The sequence below is a fragment of the Lichtheimia ornata genome (assembly GCF_029851405.1).
Source record: "Lichtheimia ornata isolate CBS 291.66 chromosome Unknown scaffold00025, whole genome shotgun sequence".
Taxonomy (NCBI): Eukaryota; Fungi; Mucoromycota; class Mucoromycetes; order Mucorales; family Lichtheimiaceae; genus Lichtheimia; species Lichtheimia ornata.
In genome coordinates, this window is record NW_026695345.1 from 243,291 (window position 1) to 262,171 (window position 18,881).

The 18,881-nt window shown below is 44.0% G+C and overlaps 8 protein-coding genes across 8 annotated transcripts; 5 read left to right on the forward strand and 3 right to left on the reverse strand.

Moving 5' to 3' along the window:
- Nucleotides 1–203: 203 nt before the first annotated feature.
- Nucleotides 204–4,808, forward strand: O0I10_005993 (uncharacterized protein; the record flags this gene model as incomplete). The annotated part of the gene is made up of 10 exons (XM_058486028.1): nt 204–410; nt 898–1,275; nt 1,337–1,385; nt 1,469–1,720; nt 1,789–1,988; nt 2,107–2,590; nt 2,709–3,794; nt 3,859–4,065; nt 4,145–4,431; nt 4,560–4,808. 10 exons carry the CDS (start codon nt 204–206, stop codon nt 4,806–4,808), a joined length of 3,399 nt encoding a protein of 1,132 aa, XP_058343223.1.
- A 730-nt stretch (nt 4,809–5,538) lies between these two features.
- On the reverse strand, nt 5,539–5,985 carry O0I10_005994 (FK506-binding protein 1; the record flags this gene model as incomplete). Its single annotated transcript, XM_058486029.1, has 3 exons — nt 5,539–5,678; nt 5,739–5,914; nt 5,975–5,985. 3 exons carry the CDS (start codon nt 5,983–5,985, stop codon nt 5,539–5,541), a joined length of 327 nt encoding a protein of 108 aa, XP_058343224.1.
- Nucleotides 5,986–6,750: 765 nt separating this feature from the next.
- Nucleotides 6,751–7,487, forward strand: O0I10_005995 (uncharacterized protein; the record flags this gene model as incomplete). Its single annotated transcript, XM_058486030.1, has 4 exons — nt 6,751–6,817; nt 6,881–7,222; nt 7,280–7,380; nt 7,446–7,487. 4 exons carry the CDS (start codon nt 6,751–6,753, stop codon nt 7,485–7,487), a joined length of 552 nt encoding a protein of 183 aa, XP_058343225.1.
- Nucleotides 7,488–8,409: 922 nt separating this feature from the next.
- On the forward strand, nt 8,410–9,744 carry O0I10_005996 (uncharacterized protein; the record flags this gene model as incomplete). The annotated part of the gene is made up of 1 exon (XM_058486031.1): nt 8,410–9,744. One exon carries the CDS (start codon nt 8,410–8,412, stop codon nt 9,742–9,744), a length of 1,335 nt encoding a protein of 444 aa, XP_058343226.1.
- Nucleotides 9,745–9,978: 234 nt separating this feature from the next.
- On the reverse strand, nt 9,979–11,010 carry O0I10_005997 (uncharacterized protein; the record flags this gene model as incomplete). Its single annotated transcript, XM_058486032.1, has 5 exons — nt 9,979–10,216; nt 10,277–10,452; nt 10,515–10,658; nt 10,724–10,805; nt 10,874–11,010. The coding sequence occupies 5 exons, from the start codon at nt 11,008–11,010 to the stop codon at nt 9,979–9,981; spliced, it is 777 nt and encodes a 258-aa protein (XP_058343227.1).
- Nucleotides 11,011–12,098: 1,088 nt separating this feature from the next.
- On the forward strand, nt 12,099–13,054 carry O0I10_005998 (uncharacterized protein; the record flags this gene model as incomplete). The annotated part of the gene is made up of 2 exons (XM_058486033.1): nt 12,099–12,657; nt 12,726–13,054. 2 exons carry the CDS (start codon nt 12,099–12,101, stop codon nt 13,052–13,054), a joined length of 888 nt encoding a protein of 295 aa, XP_058343228.1.
- A 3,305-nt stretch (nt 13,055–16,359) lies between these two features.
- O0I10_005999 (uncharacterized protein) lies at nt 16,360–17,104 on the reverse strand (the record flags this gene model as incomplete). Its single annotated transcript, XM_058486034.1, has 2 exons — nt 16,360–16,710; nt 16,775–17,104. 2 exons carry the CDS (start codon nt 17,102–17,104, stop codon nt 16,360–16,362), a joined length of 681 nt encoding a protein of 226 aa, XP_058343229.1.
- A 1,190-nt stretch (nt 17,105–18,294) lies between these two features.
- O0I10_006000 (uncharacterized protein) lies at nt 18,295–18,666 on the forward strand (the record flags this gene model as incomplete). The annotated part of the gene is made up of 1 exon (XM_058486035.1): nt 18,295–18,666. The coding sequence occupies one exon, from the start codon at nt 18,295–18,297 to the stop codon at nt 18,664–18,666; it is 372 nt and encodes a 123-aa protein (XP_058343230.1).
- Nucleotides 18,667–18,881: the final 215 nt, after the last annotated feature.

Below are 18,881 nucleotides of genomic sequence, written 5' to 3' on the forward strand. Positions count from 1 at the left end.
GCTTGTTCACACACATCTCGCGCGCTTTCACTTTTTTATTCTTTTGCTTCTTTGTGTGTTCGCTGCTCTCTTTCTCAAACACCCCTCGCAACAACAACAACAACACTACACTACGACAACAACGCAGCGATAAGCAAAAAGAGGGTCAACACCTCCCCCCACCGCCGACACTATCAACTACACACACCGCGTCCCATATTACAATGACCTCCACAGACACGATTGAGAATCGGCTTGACGTTGACATTGCTACTCCACAACCACAACCACTCTCGTCCATTCAACCTGCCAGTCCTAGCAACAAGAGTGTTCGATCTTGTCGTGCTTGTGGTCGTTTATGCGTGAAACGAAACGGACCTTTGGTGAAAGCATTAGGCGAGATCTATCATTATCAATGCTTTGTTTGCGAGGTACAGTCATTCATGCTTTATTTTGGTCATGCACATCTCTTGGGGATATGGAAGAGAAGGAGGATTATGGATATCGGTACTGGTGCTTCGTGGCATGTGATCCCAAAAAGTGCTTTTTGGTGAAGGAGTGGTGGACGCCAATATACACATTTACTCGATATCAGATATCAAGGAGCAAGACAATGATAGGGATTGGGTGGCGACATTAATTCCATTTGACCTTATGTTTGGCCCAAGTTAGGGAGGAGGAGGATGAATGAGATGAAGAGCACAAAGCGGACGGATGATGATTATTACCGGGTGATGATAGTTTTTGTGGAAAAGAAAGAAGGGGTCATTTATGGTCTGAGTGAAGGAGGAGGAGGTGTGTAAAGGAAGGAGGGAGGAGTAAGAGGAGGAGGAGGTCAGTGGGTTGATTCATGGCAAAAGGCAAAGCACAACAAGACATTTGATCATTTATAGTAACTCGGGATTTTCCCTTGAATAGGATTGCCACAAACTGGTTGCCGACAAGTTTTACGCATTGGAGATCAAGAATGATTACCGTATTGTCTGTGAACAGCATTACTACTCACGTCTCGGCCTCGTTTGCAAACAATGCCATCAACCCATCTTTGGTCCTGTGGAACCAGGTCTCGAATATCATCTTGAATGCTTGCAATGTCCTGATTGTGTGGCCAATGAACAACAAAGCGAGGATGGATCATGCTTTGAATTCCATGGGCAGGCTTATTGTCGATATCACTTCTCCATGATTCCGGATACACATTGTGCTGGATGCGGTCAAGCGATCCTCAAACAATTTGTGGAACATCACAGCTATCCTAGAAAAAAGTGGCATCCCGAATGTTACATGATTCAAAAGGTATTACAATTGAATGTTTACATCTATTTTTCAAATCATCCTCTTACACAACAACTACTAGTTTTGGAATATACGACTTGTGGATGCAATGGACGTGACACAGCGGGATGGTATGATATCTCTTTGCTAATAGAATGGTGCCACTACAGCTATGTTGATCATTGCTTTCTTTTCATTTACGCCCAAACACTAGATCCCCGATCCTTGACGGCTGATCGATTACGTGAGCTACAGAATACCATGGAAACCAAAGTCATTCGTATATGGACCGATCTTTCAGCCTTTCAAGAGTCCTCTGCAACGTGTATCTCTGACATGTTGTTTCATATTGCTGCTGGAGCCTATATGGAGAGCATGCGCATGGCAAGCCAGTTTATCCTGCATCTTGAAGTTCTATTTGCTGCCCTGGATACCATTGGCTCAATCTCAGCCGAGAAAGGAGAAGGTAAATTTATTATGGACACATCACCTGTGATGCGAAATTGGGCATAACCAAACAAACATTTTGCTTAGAATTGCAATGCGTTATTGAAACTCGGTCTATATGCAGCCAAATTATAAGCATTTTTCAGCTGTTGACGCACGATGGCAACATGGGATGTACCAAAACAGCCGATACAGGTGTCACCCAAGAGCTACTTTCATTGGTGACAGGAATGGCCCAGAATTTGAAAAGCCTGATACGCATTGGACTCGCTCAAGCGCTGCGTTTGGTAAGAAAGAGAGTTATCACTGGTACTACGGATCAACATGCTCATCATTTATACACACACACACGCCAACAAATCGCCCATTTTCTACGCGCGTCATCCCCTTTCCTCCTTCTTTTAGGAAACTGATCATCGTATTCAAGACGCCATATCTCTTTTTCTTTCAAGGTTATTACCTTTGGAGAATCAACGCGTATGGATGGCAGGAAGATATTGGTTCAAGGACGATTCCACCAACACCATGGCAACACATGATCACCATAGCAACAACATGGGGACGATGGCGTATCAACGTAACGTTTCTCATTGTCAGCATTGCCATGAGGCTATCGAAGATGAATGTATTCGTAAAGGCGATCTACGATGGCATTTATCATGTTTCCACTGTACACGGTGTCATTATCAACTAGCCAAGGAGCTTGATAGGGCGCGACTCGATGAAACCCAGTTGACACTTGAACACGGAGTCATCCTTTTCTGCAATGATTGCTGCACCAATAAGGGATGTCAATACCCACCCTTTAGGCACATGAGCCGATGGGAACAGTGCCTGGATCTTGTGAAATCGGCATTAGGGCAGCTGTATACTTCACCAACAGAAGCAGGTACCGTGATTGTGCATCCGATTTTCAAGGAGAGATACAGATATGAGTGGCGGGCAAGGGCAAAAAAAGATATTGATTAGGGGCGAGTAACTAAAGAGGGCATTATACATTATAATAGGCAGGATACCAGATGACACGAGTCGACAAACCACGCTGCACGACTATGAAACCAAGATAAATACAGCTGCAAAGAAAAGTAAACGGCAATCCTCTCTTTTGCGTTTAATGAACCGAAGCACAACACGACGGCAGTCATTATTCGGCTCAGTCCATTTGACTCATGTGAAACGCACCGACAACAATACAACAACAACTCCTCCACCACCACCATCTTCTTCTTCTACAACTTCTCCCACTTGTTCTACACCTACTTGGAGATGGCGTTATCATCAAAATCAATCACCTCTTACGATGAAACGTGCGACCACTATTCGAGAAACAACATCACCTATCAACAACAACAGCAATAATACTCTCGGCCGTTTTGGAAGTATTCGAAGAGCCTTGAGCACCAACCGCCGTGAACGCAGGCCGCTACATGGCGTATTTGATCGTTACAACAACAAGAAAACACACTCCACCACTGTATTAGATCAACAACAACAAGGCCAACAGGCATCCATTTGTACTTTTGACACCTTTGACGCCACAGCCACAATTCACTCCAACAACCATGTTATGGGTGGTGGTGGTAGCAGTGGTGGTGATAATGCATTAGCAATACCAGAAACCACGTGTCAACAACATCATTCAGGAGACCTTACTGATATCCAAGACGCCGTATTACGATACATGGCAGCTCTCTATCTTGAAAGCTTGGTGCGTGGCTCCTTTTCTTTGGAAGAACTTGTGGCGTTGACAGAAACGAAACGATCATCATCATCATCCTTGTGGTACAGGTTCAAGACTCATATTCGAGTAGGAGGAGCAGGAGTAGGAGGAGGAGGAAAGCATCATCAACATCACCATTATGCAGCACATCTCCTATCATCTTCCTCCTATGGTGGCAATCATAACAACAAAACATTTGGCGTCCCTCTCGTTGCCATCGCCAAAAGAGATCATCACCACCGACATCAGCCTGCATCCGTTTTTCATGAGATTCTCTCCAAAGGCACACATCCACTTGCTCCCTATTATTTTTCATCCAATGCACTTGTACCCACCTTTATGAAGAATTGTATCCTTGCATTATGTCGAATGGGTAAATGTCATTGGTACCACGTATCCGTTCTCATCTACTAACGACACCAACAACGTTTATGTAGACATGTCATTGGAAGGTGTATTCCGCAAGAACGGCAATGTGCGTGAGCTAAACGAGATTTGTGATACGGTCAATCGTGATGCCACGTCTTTGGTTTATTTGGATGAAACGCCCATTCAGCTTGCAGCATTGTTAAAACGATTTCTACGCGATTTGCCTGAGCCACTATTGACATTTAAGCTTTACGATTTATTGATCGCATCTATCCGTAAGCATTTCAGCGACATCGAGGGAGGGGGAGAGGATCATCATACAGTTTTGAGTAACATAAGAGTTTACATCCATAGATATACAAGAGGAGAGCAAATCCAAAAAGGTGCTTCACTTGGCATGTTGCATGTTGCCCAAAGCAAACAGGGATACGATGCAAATGTTGTTTCTTTTTTTGAAATGGGTGGCAACGTTTCATGAAACCAACAAGATGGATGTGACAAATCTAGCTCGAGTCATTGCGCCCACGGTTTTCTATTCATCTGCTGCAACCAAGGAGCTCACGGTCGAAAGACAACAAAGCGCGCGAGATGAGATCAAGGTCGTGGAAATGCTGATCCGATACCAAGAAGAGTTTTGCATGGTAAGTTTGTAGGGACATAGGAGCAACACGCGTCATTTTGGTGGATTTGTGTGCGCATGGACCAAGGGGGGAAGCAAGATGTCTATTTGTATGGAGAGGCTCTAATTACGGTAAATGGTTAAATATAGGTACCGCAACCACTGGTTGGCATTGTGCAGGATCCCAAGGCTGTTGATTATCTGGGTGATCCGAAACAAGCACTTCGATTCCTTGATTATCACAACCAGCGCGGTCTTACAAGTTGTCATGGCAACGATGAGAACATTGGCGTGCCAACACCACCTTCTTCTCCCCCTCCTCCTCCTCCTCCCCCCACAGCATCAAGATCCATATCACCACTCACCCTTCGCCGCTCATGGATCCCAAAACGCGATTAATCATTCTTCATATTTCACTATTCACCTAGTCGTATACCACCTATTTTATACTTTTACACATGTTATCTTATATACTGTATCCTCAATTGTAAATGCTCTAATGATAAACGAATCGATCCACATGCTTTCATTAGCATATGTAACAACCCGCAACATAAAAGTGTAAAATGGCTGCCTTGTTTGTGGCAAACACAAATGCAATGTTACCTCCTCTGCTGCTGCTCCCTTTACTGCCTGTAGCATTCACGCGCGCTTTCTCTCTCTCTCTCTCGGAGCGAACTATCCGATTCATTACCGATTGGATATCATTCTCATGTGCAGGATTTTTAGTTCTCCTTGTCCAACAACTACTGCATGATATCTACTTGGCCCATGCTTTTATGTGTGTATGAGCCCTACTCTCTTTAGACTTGGGTCAATATGCAAACTCTCCTTTCGCCTCCCAACTTGTTTTTTTTAGATCCAGCCAAGCTGTACACACACCCACGCACACATACCACATCTGCAACACCACTCACCTCACACGTGTACCCCAACACGTTTAAGCGGTGTTTGCATTTCTATCCAATCAAGCATGCCATGTCAGAGACGGGCCCCTATAGCCTTTTGACGTGATCATGGCCCAAACAAATAGATACGTCATGGGAAAAATGGCAGTTACCATGATCTTGGAGTAAGAGTAAATTATCTAGAATTCACAAACACAACAGCTTCAAGGTTTTATTGTGATTTAGTTGATCTTGAGAAGCTCAACGTCAAAGACGAGAGTAGAGTTGGGAGGGATGATGGGAGGGAAACCACGGGGACCGTAAGCGTAATCGGGAGTGCAAGTAAGCTTGGCGCGTTGACCAACAGACAATTGGGTGACACCTAATAAGAGAAAGGGTCAGCGAGAGAGTGGTTTTGATAATCATGTATAACGCTCTTTACCTTCATCCCAACCACGGATGACCTGACCAACACCAATGGTGCATTGGAAAGGTTCCTTACGATCGCGGGAAGAGTCAAACTTGTTACCGTTGGTCAAAGTACCGGTGTAGTGGATGGTGACCTTATCGCCCTTCTTGGGGAAGTTTTGGCCATCGCCAGCAGAGAGAGTTTCAACACTTTTATATGGGCGATATCATTAATAAACGAACATCCACATCCGTGAACAAGTTCCTTACGTGACACCCATGATTATTTTTGATTTGGGAAGAGAGGATAAAGGTAGAAAACTCAGAGCAAAACGCGTCAAAAAGATGCAGAGGGGAAAAAGTCGTACGTCACACGCCCTTGCAATCACAATTCAATATCCGCATTTGTGTGAAACCCATCATCTCTCATTGCCCAATGCATCCTAGTTAAGCCCATTTAGCAGTAGTGAGATGATGATTTTGGATGGTGTGCGTTTAAACAATCTAGGAGGGGGACACGAAACAGGCTTATAATAAAGAACGAACATGTAAACAAAGACGATGCAAGTCCTTGTGTGTGATGGATAATAAAAAGTATGGATGGATCATAATGATGCCATTGTTGTACATGCACATCTAGTTGGTGCGTGGTTGCTTGTACCTGACGCATGGCAAATGATCCACCCAATGCTCTTTGATAAGCTGAATAGGGATCAAAGGAAGTATGGATCATTGGATCATTGTCATATTGTGGTAATTATGTACGTGGAAGAGGGTAGTTTATTATCCAAGAAGACTATCATGATGTTGGCTAAATACTACATGTACTTGTTTAGCAGGGTGGGGTGAAGTCTTTTATCCATAGCAACCAACGTCAAGGATTCGAATGGGAATTTCCTGGAGTGCTCTATTATCGGGATAACGGATCCAATTCGCCTTGTTCCTCTTTTACTTGCCAAAACTGAATCCTCTAATGACAAAGCCTAATTCCGAACAGGTAGGTTGTTCCTTCCTCTTCTTTCCTCCCTCTCTTCTCTTGCTACAACATGGAGTTATTGAACCCTTTGGACACACAGCAACCGTTACCAAATTCAACTTCTTCACCATCGCCAGGTCAGTATTGAAATACCGTGGGAAGTGGCCCTCTCTACATACCAATGCTGACCCATCTTGTAGATCAATTCAAGAACGAACGACGTGAGAACTCGATTGAGTCTGAGCAGCTATCGCCAACTACGGGGAAAAAGCGAGCTATTGAAGAGATCGATGTCAAAGATGATGATACATCAACATCCAGCAGTACTCCCACACCAACACAGCAACAACCACAGCCTAGGAAACAACGTCGACCAAGGAAAGCACCCCATGAACTATTGAGTGAAGCTGAAAAGAAGGCGAACCATATTGCATCAGAACAAAAACGGAGGCAAAATATCAGACTTGGATTCGAGCAACTAATTGAAGTGGTACCAGCATTGAGTCAAGGCAATCGGAGTGAAGCTTTGATCTTGCAGAAATGTAAGTGAATGGAAGTGGTATCGGATTTTCCATAAGGCTGACAGGTTTCATTCTAAGCTGTGGAGCATATTCGACATCTCGTATCAACCAAGAATGATCTCAAAAATCAGGTTCGAAGTTTGCAGGAACAACTTGGTGAACCAAGCTATGACGATGATGTAAGTATCTTGTGGAAAACACAATCACTATGGATGTTGTATCTAACGACTCTTTTCTTATGTAGTCCTCCGAAGATGAATTGGCCTATTCGGTTCTTGGTAGATAATCACAACATCACCCTATCCAAGATACACTTGCTTCGTCCTTCCAACACTACCCATCCACGCATTCAGACCACAATGTTATACTCGCATCCAACTCCTTTTCTTTTGAAAAAGTACATAAATCCAATTGAATCAACAATGAAGGATGTATAAACTTGTCGTAAGAACAGCAACAGTATAGCGGGTGTATAAAAAGAGCTGCACTACAGTTTCCGGTTGTGTGATCCCGCAACATCCCTGATGAGAGATGCTTTGATGGCGACATTGACATCTTGTATCACACGAATAACAATTTTTACTTTATGCAAATTGGAACCTATGGTGATCTGTGGGCTCTTTCAATAAGCTCTGATTCCGTGTCAATGAATAGCTATGCATAAAAGGATGTGTGAGAGATGCCACGAAGCTTTTACATTGCATATATTTAGCAACGAACAACAAGGCCAACATTGTTTTGCATTCATGCACAGACAACTAAAAGGTCCGCTGCTTCACTATTTACATATTTGAAGTGTCACTTTTGCAACGATCGTCGATCCGCCTTTCTCATAAACATAGCAATTATACAATGCATAGAATGAATGTACATTTGTGATTACATTTCTTTTCTTCTCATTAAGCTTAAGAATGTTGATTATTGAAATAAAGAGACAAATGGCTCATTGTAGCCATTGATGGGCAACAATGCACCAGTCAGTATAGATGGGGGGAGGAGGTTTAAAGAGACCAAGGGCAGGTTTAAGGAGATGTGACATGTACCCCCCTCGAGGAGTTGCTTAACTCTTATCCAATACTGCCCGCTCTAATGATGGATGATGCATCAGAATTTTGCGCTTCGTAGAATGGCATTATTTATTGATTTCACCATATCCTTTCTCCATTGAACGGATGTTTCCCCTCTCATCCCTGTCTTCGACTTGATCCATGTCAGAAACCTCCAAAAAGAACACACATCATTCTACAAGTCATCAAAGAAACCACCATACCACATCATCGCATCATCACCACCATCACCATCCTACACCAACGATAGCGATTAAAGCGACGACATCGAGTATCAGTGATCGTTCCCCTTTTATCCAAATCTATAATCCAGCACACGACGCGATCCCCGTTAGCCGATATGTGCCATCCACCAGCATGCCTTTTATTACTAGTGCTACAACAACAACAACAACAACAACAACCGCAGCATCTATTACACCTTCGGTTCCTATAATTACGGATTCATCTAGCGGCAAGCAAGTGAATGATAATCTTGTTGGAACCATGCTAGGCACCTTGGGAGGATTTACTGTTTTGTTGATGGCGATCATTCTCTTTACAAGCGTAAAGCGTTCAAGACGTAGAGCACGTCAAAACAATAATCAACAAGGACGTGGTGTTGGTGGTGGTAAACGAGGATGGGGGATACGAGAAAGCTGGTACAGTGATACTTTATCCACATGTCCATCAACATTGCCGCCACCATACGACGTGGGATATGATGAACACGACAAAAAGGAGCAACCAACATCAGGGGCTGAATCGGGGAAGAACCAACAGCTGCTGCAACCACCTTCACCTACAGCAGCATGCACTACCAACAAGGCAGTACAATACGCACCTCAACTTGCTTATAGTCCAACGAGTTATAGTGCCTTTGATATGACAAAACATGATCTTGAAAAGCAGCAACCTTCACAACCTAATAGTGCAGTAACAGCATCTAATGTACGCAACTCGCTTCAATACGCGCCTCAGCTGGCATTTAGTCCTAGTTTCCACACAAGTAACTTGATAAGCGGTATCGACATGTCACAAGAAACGTTGCCACCTGTACCTTTTGTTAGCCGATCCACACCTTCAAATGAAAGAGGCGATGTGCAAGGTCAACAGCAACAACAACCATCACCAACAACGACTCAATCCACCCCACATTATTTACCGCAGTTGGCATTTAGCCGCCCTCTTCAAGATACTCTCAACAACCAAGAGTCTATGACGCCAACAACACACCATGTGGTGCAACAACCATCATCATCGGATACAAGCATCACTGTTGACGAGAATCAAGAACGCCACCTCCTATCGCAACAACGTTTACCGGAACTGCCACCAGCAACAGCAGCAGCATCATCACGGAGGACATCAACAGTATCGCTAGCAGCAACAGCAGCAGCAGCTGGTGCTGCAGCAACCCCTTCTCCTATTGTCGTACCACGGCCTTCACGTTCCACTGTACGATCCTATCATGCCCAGCTCAACATGGATTTATAATCCCTTTTTCTTCAACAATGTGTAGTACTCTATACAATTAAACAAAATAGTAATGTGTGCAATAAAATTCACTTTTGTGTAAAAAACAAGGGTAGTAGAATGATGTAATGGAATTGGGAATGTGATGTTGGAAACACAGGAGGTGAATTGAAATAAAGGGGGTTGTGAGAAAAGCAAAAGAGAGTGAGAGAGGTGTATGTACATGTAATCTAGACTTTGTTGCTGTTGCTGATGCTATTTGGCGAGCCATTTATCCATCTCGTGAGCATATAATGGCAAATGCTGCCGATCCAACTTTGCATAATACACTCGGCGGATCAACCTGGCTGCATTGGTAAGGTCGTCATAGGCTGTATCGAATAGCAACCACCATCCATCAGGAAGCTTGATTTCTTTTTCACAACAGGCCATCCAAATGGCTGCACAAGCAATGACAGGTGGATCATACGTTGCATATACCTTGGTGCGTAAACTTGATGGTATCATATCAGTAACATTCCTTCACTTTTCAATGAATGGTATAGCAGCTCACCCATCATTCAAATAATTCCATGCCCTACTGGCCACTGCTTGATTTTCTTCTTGTCCAAGGATACGCAGGTAGTTGATCAATACACCATATGGGAGTTGAACGTGGACATGGAAACCAAGGTGCTTTAAGATTTGCATCTCGCTGGCAACGATCATGTTTTTCAATTCATAGGCCCGCTAGATCCATGATGCATCCATCAGTCAATCAATCGACTTGAATCCAACCATGCCAAACCTACCTGTGAGAATTGATCAAGTGGTGGATACATTGGCTCATTCCGTGTTCGTCGTAAAAGATGATCGAATACAGTAACCACATAGGATAATCGAGTAAATGACTCTTCCACCTTGGCTGCAAGGAATACGGCACCCATAGCTATCTCCTAGTAGAGCACATACACATGTGAATGATCCTATACACCAACTGATTTGGATTCCCTATGCATACCAATATACCAAATTGCTTGAGACTCGCCATATAATAAAAGCGCTGAAACAGTACTTGTGCTGTACCCATAGCTACTTGTGGCCTAGCAACGCGTCAATGAGTGACCGATCGTTCTTCACTGATGTAAGAGCGTGTTCAAGGAAAGCTTACAACTTGAGTAGGATGCCGGCACTTTGAATCAATTCGCAGCCAAACAATCGAAGCTGTTCTTCCTGTTCTTCCGAGATGCCGTCCTTGCGTGAAGGTACATTCTCGAGCTGTTCCAATGTTGCAATGGCGTTCTGCATGGAGTGGGTGGGATCGCTGTACAGTTGTGTATACGAGACAAAAGACTTCTCCGTCGGCTGAGAGAAACCTCCAATTGACGATATCCGAGAATGACTATGCACACGCGCGCAAATACCCATTTCCTTGATACATCGCATCTATCAAAAACATGCTTAGCATTGGCACGAAAATGTGTCTAGGCTTTCCATTTTGACATGGCCCTGTATAGCATTCTTTCATCCACCCTCCTATCCATAAATCGAGTGAGCAATCAAATAAATGTCATATCAATGGCCTTTATGTATCAACAGCAAGTCTTTGTATTGATGTAAGACTGAAGTGAATGGGTGCAATGAGCACGTATGTGGGTGGTAGTCATAGAGTAGTACTAGCCATGGTAACAGGGTGGGACATGTCAATGTGCATAATGCTGACTTTTTAACCTCCTTGCTTCTCAATCCAACACCCATACTTGATATCCTTGGTTCTATTTGTAAACAGGTTCGATACTTTCTTTATTCTTTAACTCGTTCAAAAAACCTATGAAAACTGGTACTCCACTTGACAACGACATTCTAAAAGTACATCGAGCAGATTACCTCTTCTGGTGTGCAACTCATTCCAGCCTTCTTCCACCACAACCCCTCTTGAACACGAGTCGACAATCAGCATCAGCAATGGTATTGCAACTACCTCCTGAACTACTATTGGAGATATTTTCATATCTCATGGATTCTCAAGCGACGCTGTATGAGATATCGATGGTGTGTAGAAGTTGGATGGCATGTGTATCGCCCTTACTTTATCGACATGCAAAGATGGTGGATACTTACAGGTGGGCCACATTCATTGTCACGTTGACACGCACAAAGAAAATGCTCGATTATGGTGCACATGTACAAAGCGTGTGTTTATTTGTTCCAAGCAAATGCAGTGAGTTACTTTTTGATCCATTATCTTCTTGTTGTCTTCTTATTCTAATAGGCAATGGATAGATACGATTATACTACCGACACCGTTTCAACTTATGGAGCATGTTGGGGAATCAATGAATCAAAGAAGATCAATGGGACAAGAGAGTGCAATGACACGTAGAGAGGTGGTCCCCATGACCCACAACACCACCACAGAACATCGCCGAATAATGGGAGCAACTGCCGTACTCCTGACAACTTCATCACTGAGACAGCTCGCCTTGTCATGCAAGAATCTCACAAAACTTGACCTGGCATACACTACCCTTATCCATGACAACATGATTGCTGAAACCGGTGAATACGTATCGACATTGCAACACTATGCCATCCAGCGTGACCTTACTCAGATACCTATCACAATCGAATCGGTGATTGAGCTCTTGGGACTTGAATGCAGCCATCTAAAGGATATCAGTGTGCAGCGGTGTGAATGGGTAACAACCAAATTGATATGGCTTATGGTCATGCATTGCCCTGTCCTTGAACGTCTTGATGCCCGACGAGCTGACAAAGGTGTGGTTGTCAAGAAACTTACCCTGGATGTTCTGGAAAAGCCTCGATCTTCTTCTACGCAACGGCAACAACAAGAACAACAGCAACAGCATGAAAGTGATGATGACCTATCGCCACAACCTTTCGAGGAGGATCCATTTGTGCCCAATGAACAACCCAATGACGACGTTGCCAATCGTAAGTATTGTTCAAAAACAGTACGTCTTCAAATCATGATTATTTAAACATCATTTGTTGTAATCTAGCCATGGGGATTCAGATGATCGGCAGGCGTATCCCAGACTTCGAACGAAGGATGGTTCGGATAACATTGCGACTACCAACCTTCTATCCTCACACCTTAAACAACCATATTAATTTTCGACATGATATCAATCGTTTGTTACAGCATTATCGTCAACAACCCGTCCACATCAACAACACCGAACCAGAAGAAGAAGACATGCACACATCGCCGCCATATAGCTCAAACAGCGAATTCAATGAAAGCCAATCATTGAAGGATGTCGTCTATACCATCATCAAGGAAGCCAAGGAACTAGGAACAAGTGACCTTGACTGGTTCATCCCTTGACCAGAGGCATAGTTTGGATATCCCGCCCTAGCGTTCAATATTCCCATCATCAACCATTCCTTTCTTTGTACCCACATGTTGTTTTTGTATACAATTGGATAAAAACATGCTTACAGTAAGAGTCAGTCAGCTCAGGCGATGCATGATACTTGTACACTCTTTAGGAATAGTTCATAAGATGCCAGCTAATAACCCATTCCTCCCATCCACCTTTGTTGTCCAATACAATGCATATGAACGATTGTCCTGCTTCAGCCCAACATGCCCATCATTCAAGTTTCTTGATCCGAGAGGATTTTGACTGAAAAATGCTCAAACACAGAAGTATCATTCAAAATCAGAAAATTTTATCTGGTTAGTTATACGTAAACTGCTACTTGATAGCCCATTCCTCCCATTCATCTTTGTTTCCCAATCCAACGCATGTGAAAGATTCTCCTGCTCCAGCCCAGCATCTCCATCATTCAACTTTCTTGATTCGAGAGGATTTGACTGAAAAACGCTCAAACACAGAAGTATCATCCAATATCAGAAGAATCATTTTGCAAAGTTATTTGTAAACTGCCAGGTAGCAGCCCATTCCTCCCATTCACCTTTGTTGTCCAATACAATGCATGTGAACGATTCTTCTGCTCCAGCCCATCATTTAACTTTCATGATTCGAGCTAACCTGGTAGTATGACAACAATGGGTGTTGTTGGATTATCATTATCATGTAAAGTGTAAAATGACACACATCCTTTTGCTATACGGTTTCTTTTATTTACGCGTGCCTATTGCCTATCTTGAGGGCGATGAAGATGATGGGTGAGTTGTGTGTTTGGGTGGATGGTGTGTATAGAGTAATTGAGTGGCCTCAGTGTAATAGCAGTAGGGGATTAAAACTTGGGAACGGTAGCTCCGCGACTTGAGACAACGCTTCTCTTTCTCTTTGTCGCTCGTCTGCTTTTATCGCCTTCACGACATTCCAATCAAGGTAGGTAATGTGTTACCAAAGAGTGCTCTTGTTGACTGTGAGGTAACATGCATTGTCAAGGAGTGAGTGTGTGTCCAAGTGCCGAGGAATGAGCGTGGTGGGTGGGTTGGCTATTGCCATGGCGATACGGTTGCTTCCTCTTGTTCGTTGCTATTCCCGCCGTACGCTTGGTGTCAACTGGTACATTCAGAGTCGAATGTTGCAGCCGAACTGGTTCCATTGACGTGTTAGCTTGTATAGAGGGCAAGTTTGGTCTCAAGACGTTGGCTGGTTTTGTTTCGGCTCAACTACACTACTACACCATGGCTTTCGGTTTCCAGTAACCAACAACAAAGGGGTGGTTTGTGTATATGGAAAAGGCAAGTGCAATGAAACAAACAATGAAAAGGGTGTTTATTGTGTGTGTGAGTGTGTGCTAATAATGAATTGAATAGGTTTCTTTGGTCAGGCAATGCAACTTGGGGGCATCATCATCATCTCTTTGGGTTCAAGTCCCAGCCTGTATCAAGTGGCCGCTGCGTCGCTCTACACTAGCCAAGTGTGCTGGAAAAGCTTCTTGGAACGCGCCCAGGGCACTATAGACCTGCGTTTATTTGAGGATGGGTCGATGACGATGGATTTTTGGAAGAGCATGGTCACCGTGTTGAGGTAAAAGGGGATTTGCAACAGCTTGTGAATGTATTTAACCAACACGCTCTTCTCGTGATAGGCTCGTTCTTTCCCTTGAGGATTTCTTTTCATGAGGTGGGAAATGATTGGAAGGATTGCGGATCATTCTTTTTTTGGAGAGGATGAATGAGAACAACTATGAGCCTGGACTCTACGTAAGTGACGTCCTTCCTTGCCATGGATCGAACCGGCCTTGCTTGATTCGTGCATTGCTTTCTCAAGAACAAGGGATTGCCCGACGTTGCTCGTATGGTGGGTGATTTGTTTGTGAGTTCCTTCTGATTTGCTTTCTTCCTTGGAGAGGATCGCTTAGAGGTATACCAAATCATCATCATTCCCTGTATCAGGTGGTCTAACTTGGCTGCTTTTTACTTATAGAGACGACCGTTACGATGATTACGACATTCGCAACAATGACGATGATAACGATAACGAGATCCACAATGACAATTATGATGATCACCACATTCACAACAATGACAATGATAACGACAATGAGATTCAAAAGGAAGCCTGCAAGATCCCATTCGTTTCAACCTGTGTGGTTTTGGATATTGGGTGATGAGGAGGTTGACGAGTGCTCACGAGTACGAGTACGAGTACGAATGATGATGGACGACGACCACGACTACGACGATGGTGGTGGCAATGTAGCAAGATAGCTAGATAAATAAAAGCATTGTTTATTTATTGCAATCTTGGACTCTGCTAGCTTGTGGATTACATACTATTGCTTCGAAGATGGAATAATAAAGGCGGTTCGGTTATCGGCCATCAAGAAGTACATGGCTTTTGTGATACAATAAGGGGGAGGGGGAGTGGGATGAGCTTGAGAAGAGAAAAAGTGAAGAGATCCCTCCATTGAGTTTCAGGATGAGTGACTCATTCAATATGTATACGTATCTTTTTACATATACAAATCGGTTTATGCAGCTCGACCTTCTCCTACATGCAAATGTGATACATACCTTAAGCACACCTTCATGGTTGGATGCTGTTTTACTTACGTACACTTCTAAAAAATAATCCATCATCATCTCATCCATTTGTGGCAACAACCTGTCAGACGTGTCTGTGTAACCACCATACGTTTCACTCAGCTCTTCATCTTTCCATTCTTGACCGACACCATCCACTAGGAAAAAGCAACTCCCATCCGCTTACCTCATATGTAAAACATAAAGGCGCCTGTATCTCCAAACTTTACAATGAAACGTGGGGTTTTTTATTAGAGCAATGTGCTCGGCTTGACCAACAGCACCTTGTGTGAAAGTTTCGCGTTATCTGTCTCGCAAACAGCCCAAAAAAATATTTTTTGGCGTCGTTGTCGTGTCGAGGTCGACCCCTGGATCCAGTTTGGCTGGTGGCGACAATGTGGGAAATCTGGGATTAGCCACGACCGTTTCAGCTTTCTACAAGGTGCTGTTGGCCAGCCGACTTTGTTCTCTAATAAAAGCCCCACGTTTCATTGTAAAGTTCGGAGATACAGGCACACTATGTTTGTAAACGTGATGCTATATAATGAAATAGTCTTTGTTTAGTAAAGTATTTATGAGGCTTTTGGCCTCGTTTTATTAAGTGCATCAGTGGCACACGATCGGAACGATATAGAAAAACGTCACAAAGAATACGTATTGAAGGAGCTGGCCGGTGTTATAGTTTACTCGGTGGCGAGGGACTTCCCGAAAATGAGAGGATGGGGCAGAGGAGACAAAAGGTTGACTGATTTGGCTGATGATTCAACCAAGAAATTCAAGAGCGAAAAGGTGTCGGTGATGTGTTTGGCTTGGTCAGACATAGGGTAGGTATGGTGGATATGGCTAAGAAGGCTGGATGTGGATTGTGGTGTTGGCAAAGGCATGTTTTTATCAAAATCATCAGGTGTGTACTCGTTAATGATATTGTCATTATGGCTTTCAATAGGCGATAGATCAAGTTTTAACATGGAGATATCGGATGAGTGGCTGTTGAATTGAGACGAAGGTGAACGAGGCAAGGTGTGGTCGTGGGACTGCATGAATCAGGCTTGGATTTACGGTTGAAACACTTAGCGGCGCGATGACTTGTTTGGCCACATGACCAACAAACAAGAACAGGTATTTGATTAGGACATGCAGATGTAGCGTGACCAGCTTGGTGGCAATGAAGGCAATGGAGCGGCATTTCTGCCCACGTAACATGAAACAGATCATCTGAGTTGGGCCATGCAACTGTAGCGGCATGTCGTTGTATCGAGTTAGCGTAATCTCAAGTGGCGCAGCCTTCCCTTGAGGAACGGAATCGTGATCGCGAAGGATACCATAGTCAAGAACGTTGCCGTAGTCTGAAAGTGCTGTTTGGATACCTTTGATAGCTTGTCCCTTGTGGTAAAGGGAGTCATAGCTGAAGATGTACAAGGCGAGCATCAGGAGAAGAGGTGTCGAAGGCAAAATGCATTGGTTGTCAGGGAAGCTGATACCCATGAAATTGATTTTGCTGTAGTCTTTTATCGGCAATAAAGGAAATTGACAATGCGACGTGCGTAGTCAGAGTGGAGGCGTACCCCACAGTTGATGGGAAAGCTCTTGTTAATATGGCAAAGTATTTCTGAACGGTGTTCTGGACGAGAGGTGAAATCAAAAAAACAAGCTGGGACAAGAGGCTGGCGAGCCGCCTACTTTCCACACATTGGGAGTGGACGGCGTATTTACGATCTTTCAGTGTCAAAAGATACGAATAGGCGAAGGACTACGTGTAGCTTTGCTACAGCGAGAGACGTTGACGATTTTGTGTGCCTGTTTCGCTATCAGGCAATTTGGTTAAAATTCTGGAAGACATGTTTAATGTAAAGTAGCTAGACCCTGACAGAGCAAAAGATGCAGAGGGTCGTGTTGTGTAACACAGCTACATTGCATGAATGAGGTCAATGTATAATTACTTTATGGATCATCTAGGAACAGGCATGTGTTGCCGAAAACATAACTGGCCACTTTTATCCAATCATCATTGTTGCGAGATCCACTGCATGGGAACGATGCCCCTGCTCTAGACATTCATTTCCACTGATTAAAATAGGTTGATCCGAGCTGATTTGACTGAGCTGCGGTCAAGAGATTACATCACTCTGGACATAGAGCACGCTCGATATGGCTCAACCGATGTAATCTTGTGTGAGTGTAACTCCGCAAATCAGCTCGGATCAACCTACTTTAATCGGCTGCAAATGAATGTACGGAAGCAGGAGCATCGTCCGCCTACAATAGAATGCACAAAGGTTGGGAATGCACAAAAGTGGCTGTTAGCTGCCAATGTATGTAGTGGTTCAGGCACTACATCTCCGACGTGCTTGGTATAGGTGTAGCTCAAATTAGATTTATGATTCTTTGTTCTACTTTTCACGCAGCTTTCAGAACACCTACCGAGAGTCTCGCGTACTCATTAACGTTATCAATCACAACACGCACACACTCACACCTACACCAGCACATCTTTTACATGAATACTCTTTTCGTTATGTCCACTCCCAACAACTTAACATCAACAACAACAACAACGACATGAATGTCGACTTCGAGGGTGGTATTCCATCCAACAGCATTCCCGGTCTCATGCCTGAATGGGCACCTCTCAACGAGGAAGGCGCAACAACAACAAATCGAGTTGCTCCAACAGCAACTTGAACGTAGTGTTGCTCCAACAACAACAACAGCAACACGTTTTGCAGCAGCAGCAGCAACTTGAAGCATTGCAGCAGCAGCAGCAACAACAACAGCAAGCCTTGCAACAACAACAACAGCAGGCCTTGCAACAACAGCAACAACAGCAAGCTTTGCAGCAGCAACAGCAACAAGCTTTGCAGCAGCAACAACCACAAGCTTTGCAGCAGCAGCAAGCACAACAACAGGGTCCACAAACAATCCCTACCCAAAAAGGAAACGAGAGCCCTGGCTCAGAAAATGAAAACACGGGCCGATGTGCTTTATGCTGAGGCTTTCCAGCTCATGGCACAAGACGCTGACCAAGTGTTGGTGGATGCAGCCATGACCCAGTACGAAAAGCCCGCCAGGCTGCATGCGTAAGCAGGTGGCTCTTTTGAGGGTGAGAATTACAATAGTGATGTCCTTAACGATTTTGGACCAGAGGCTCTGACAAACAAACGTCACGAGATGATGTGTCATCCCAACCATCCCGATTGACGAGATC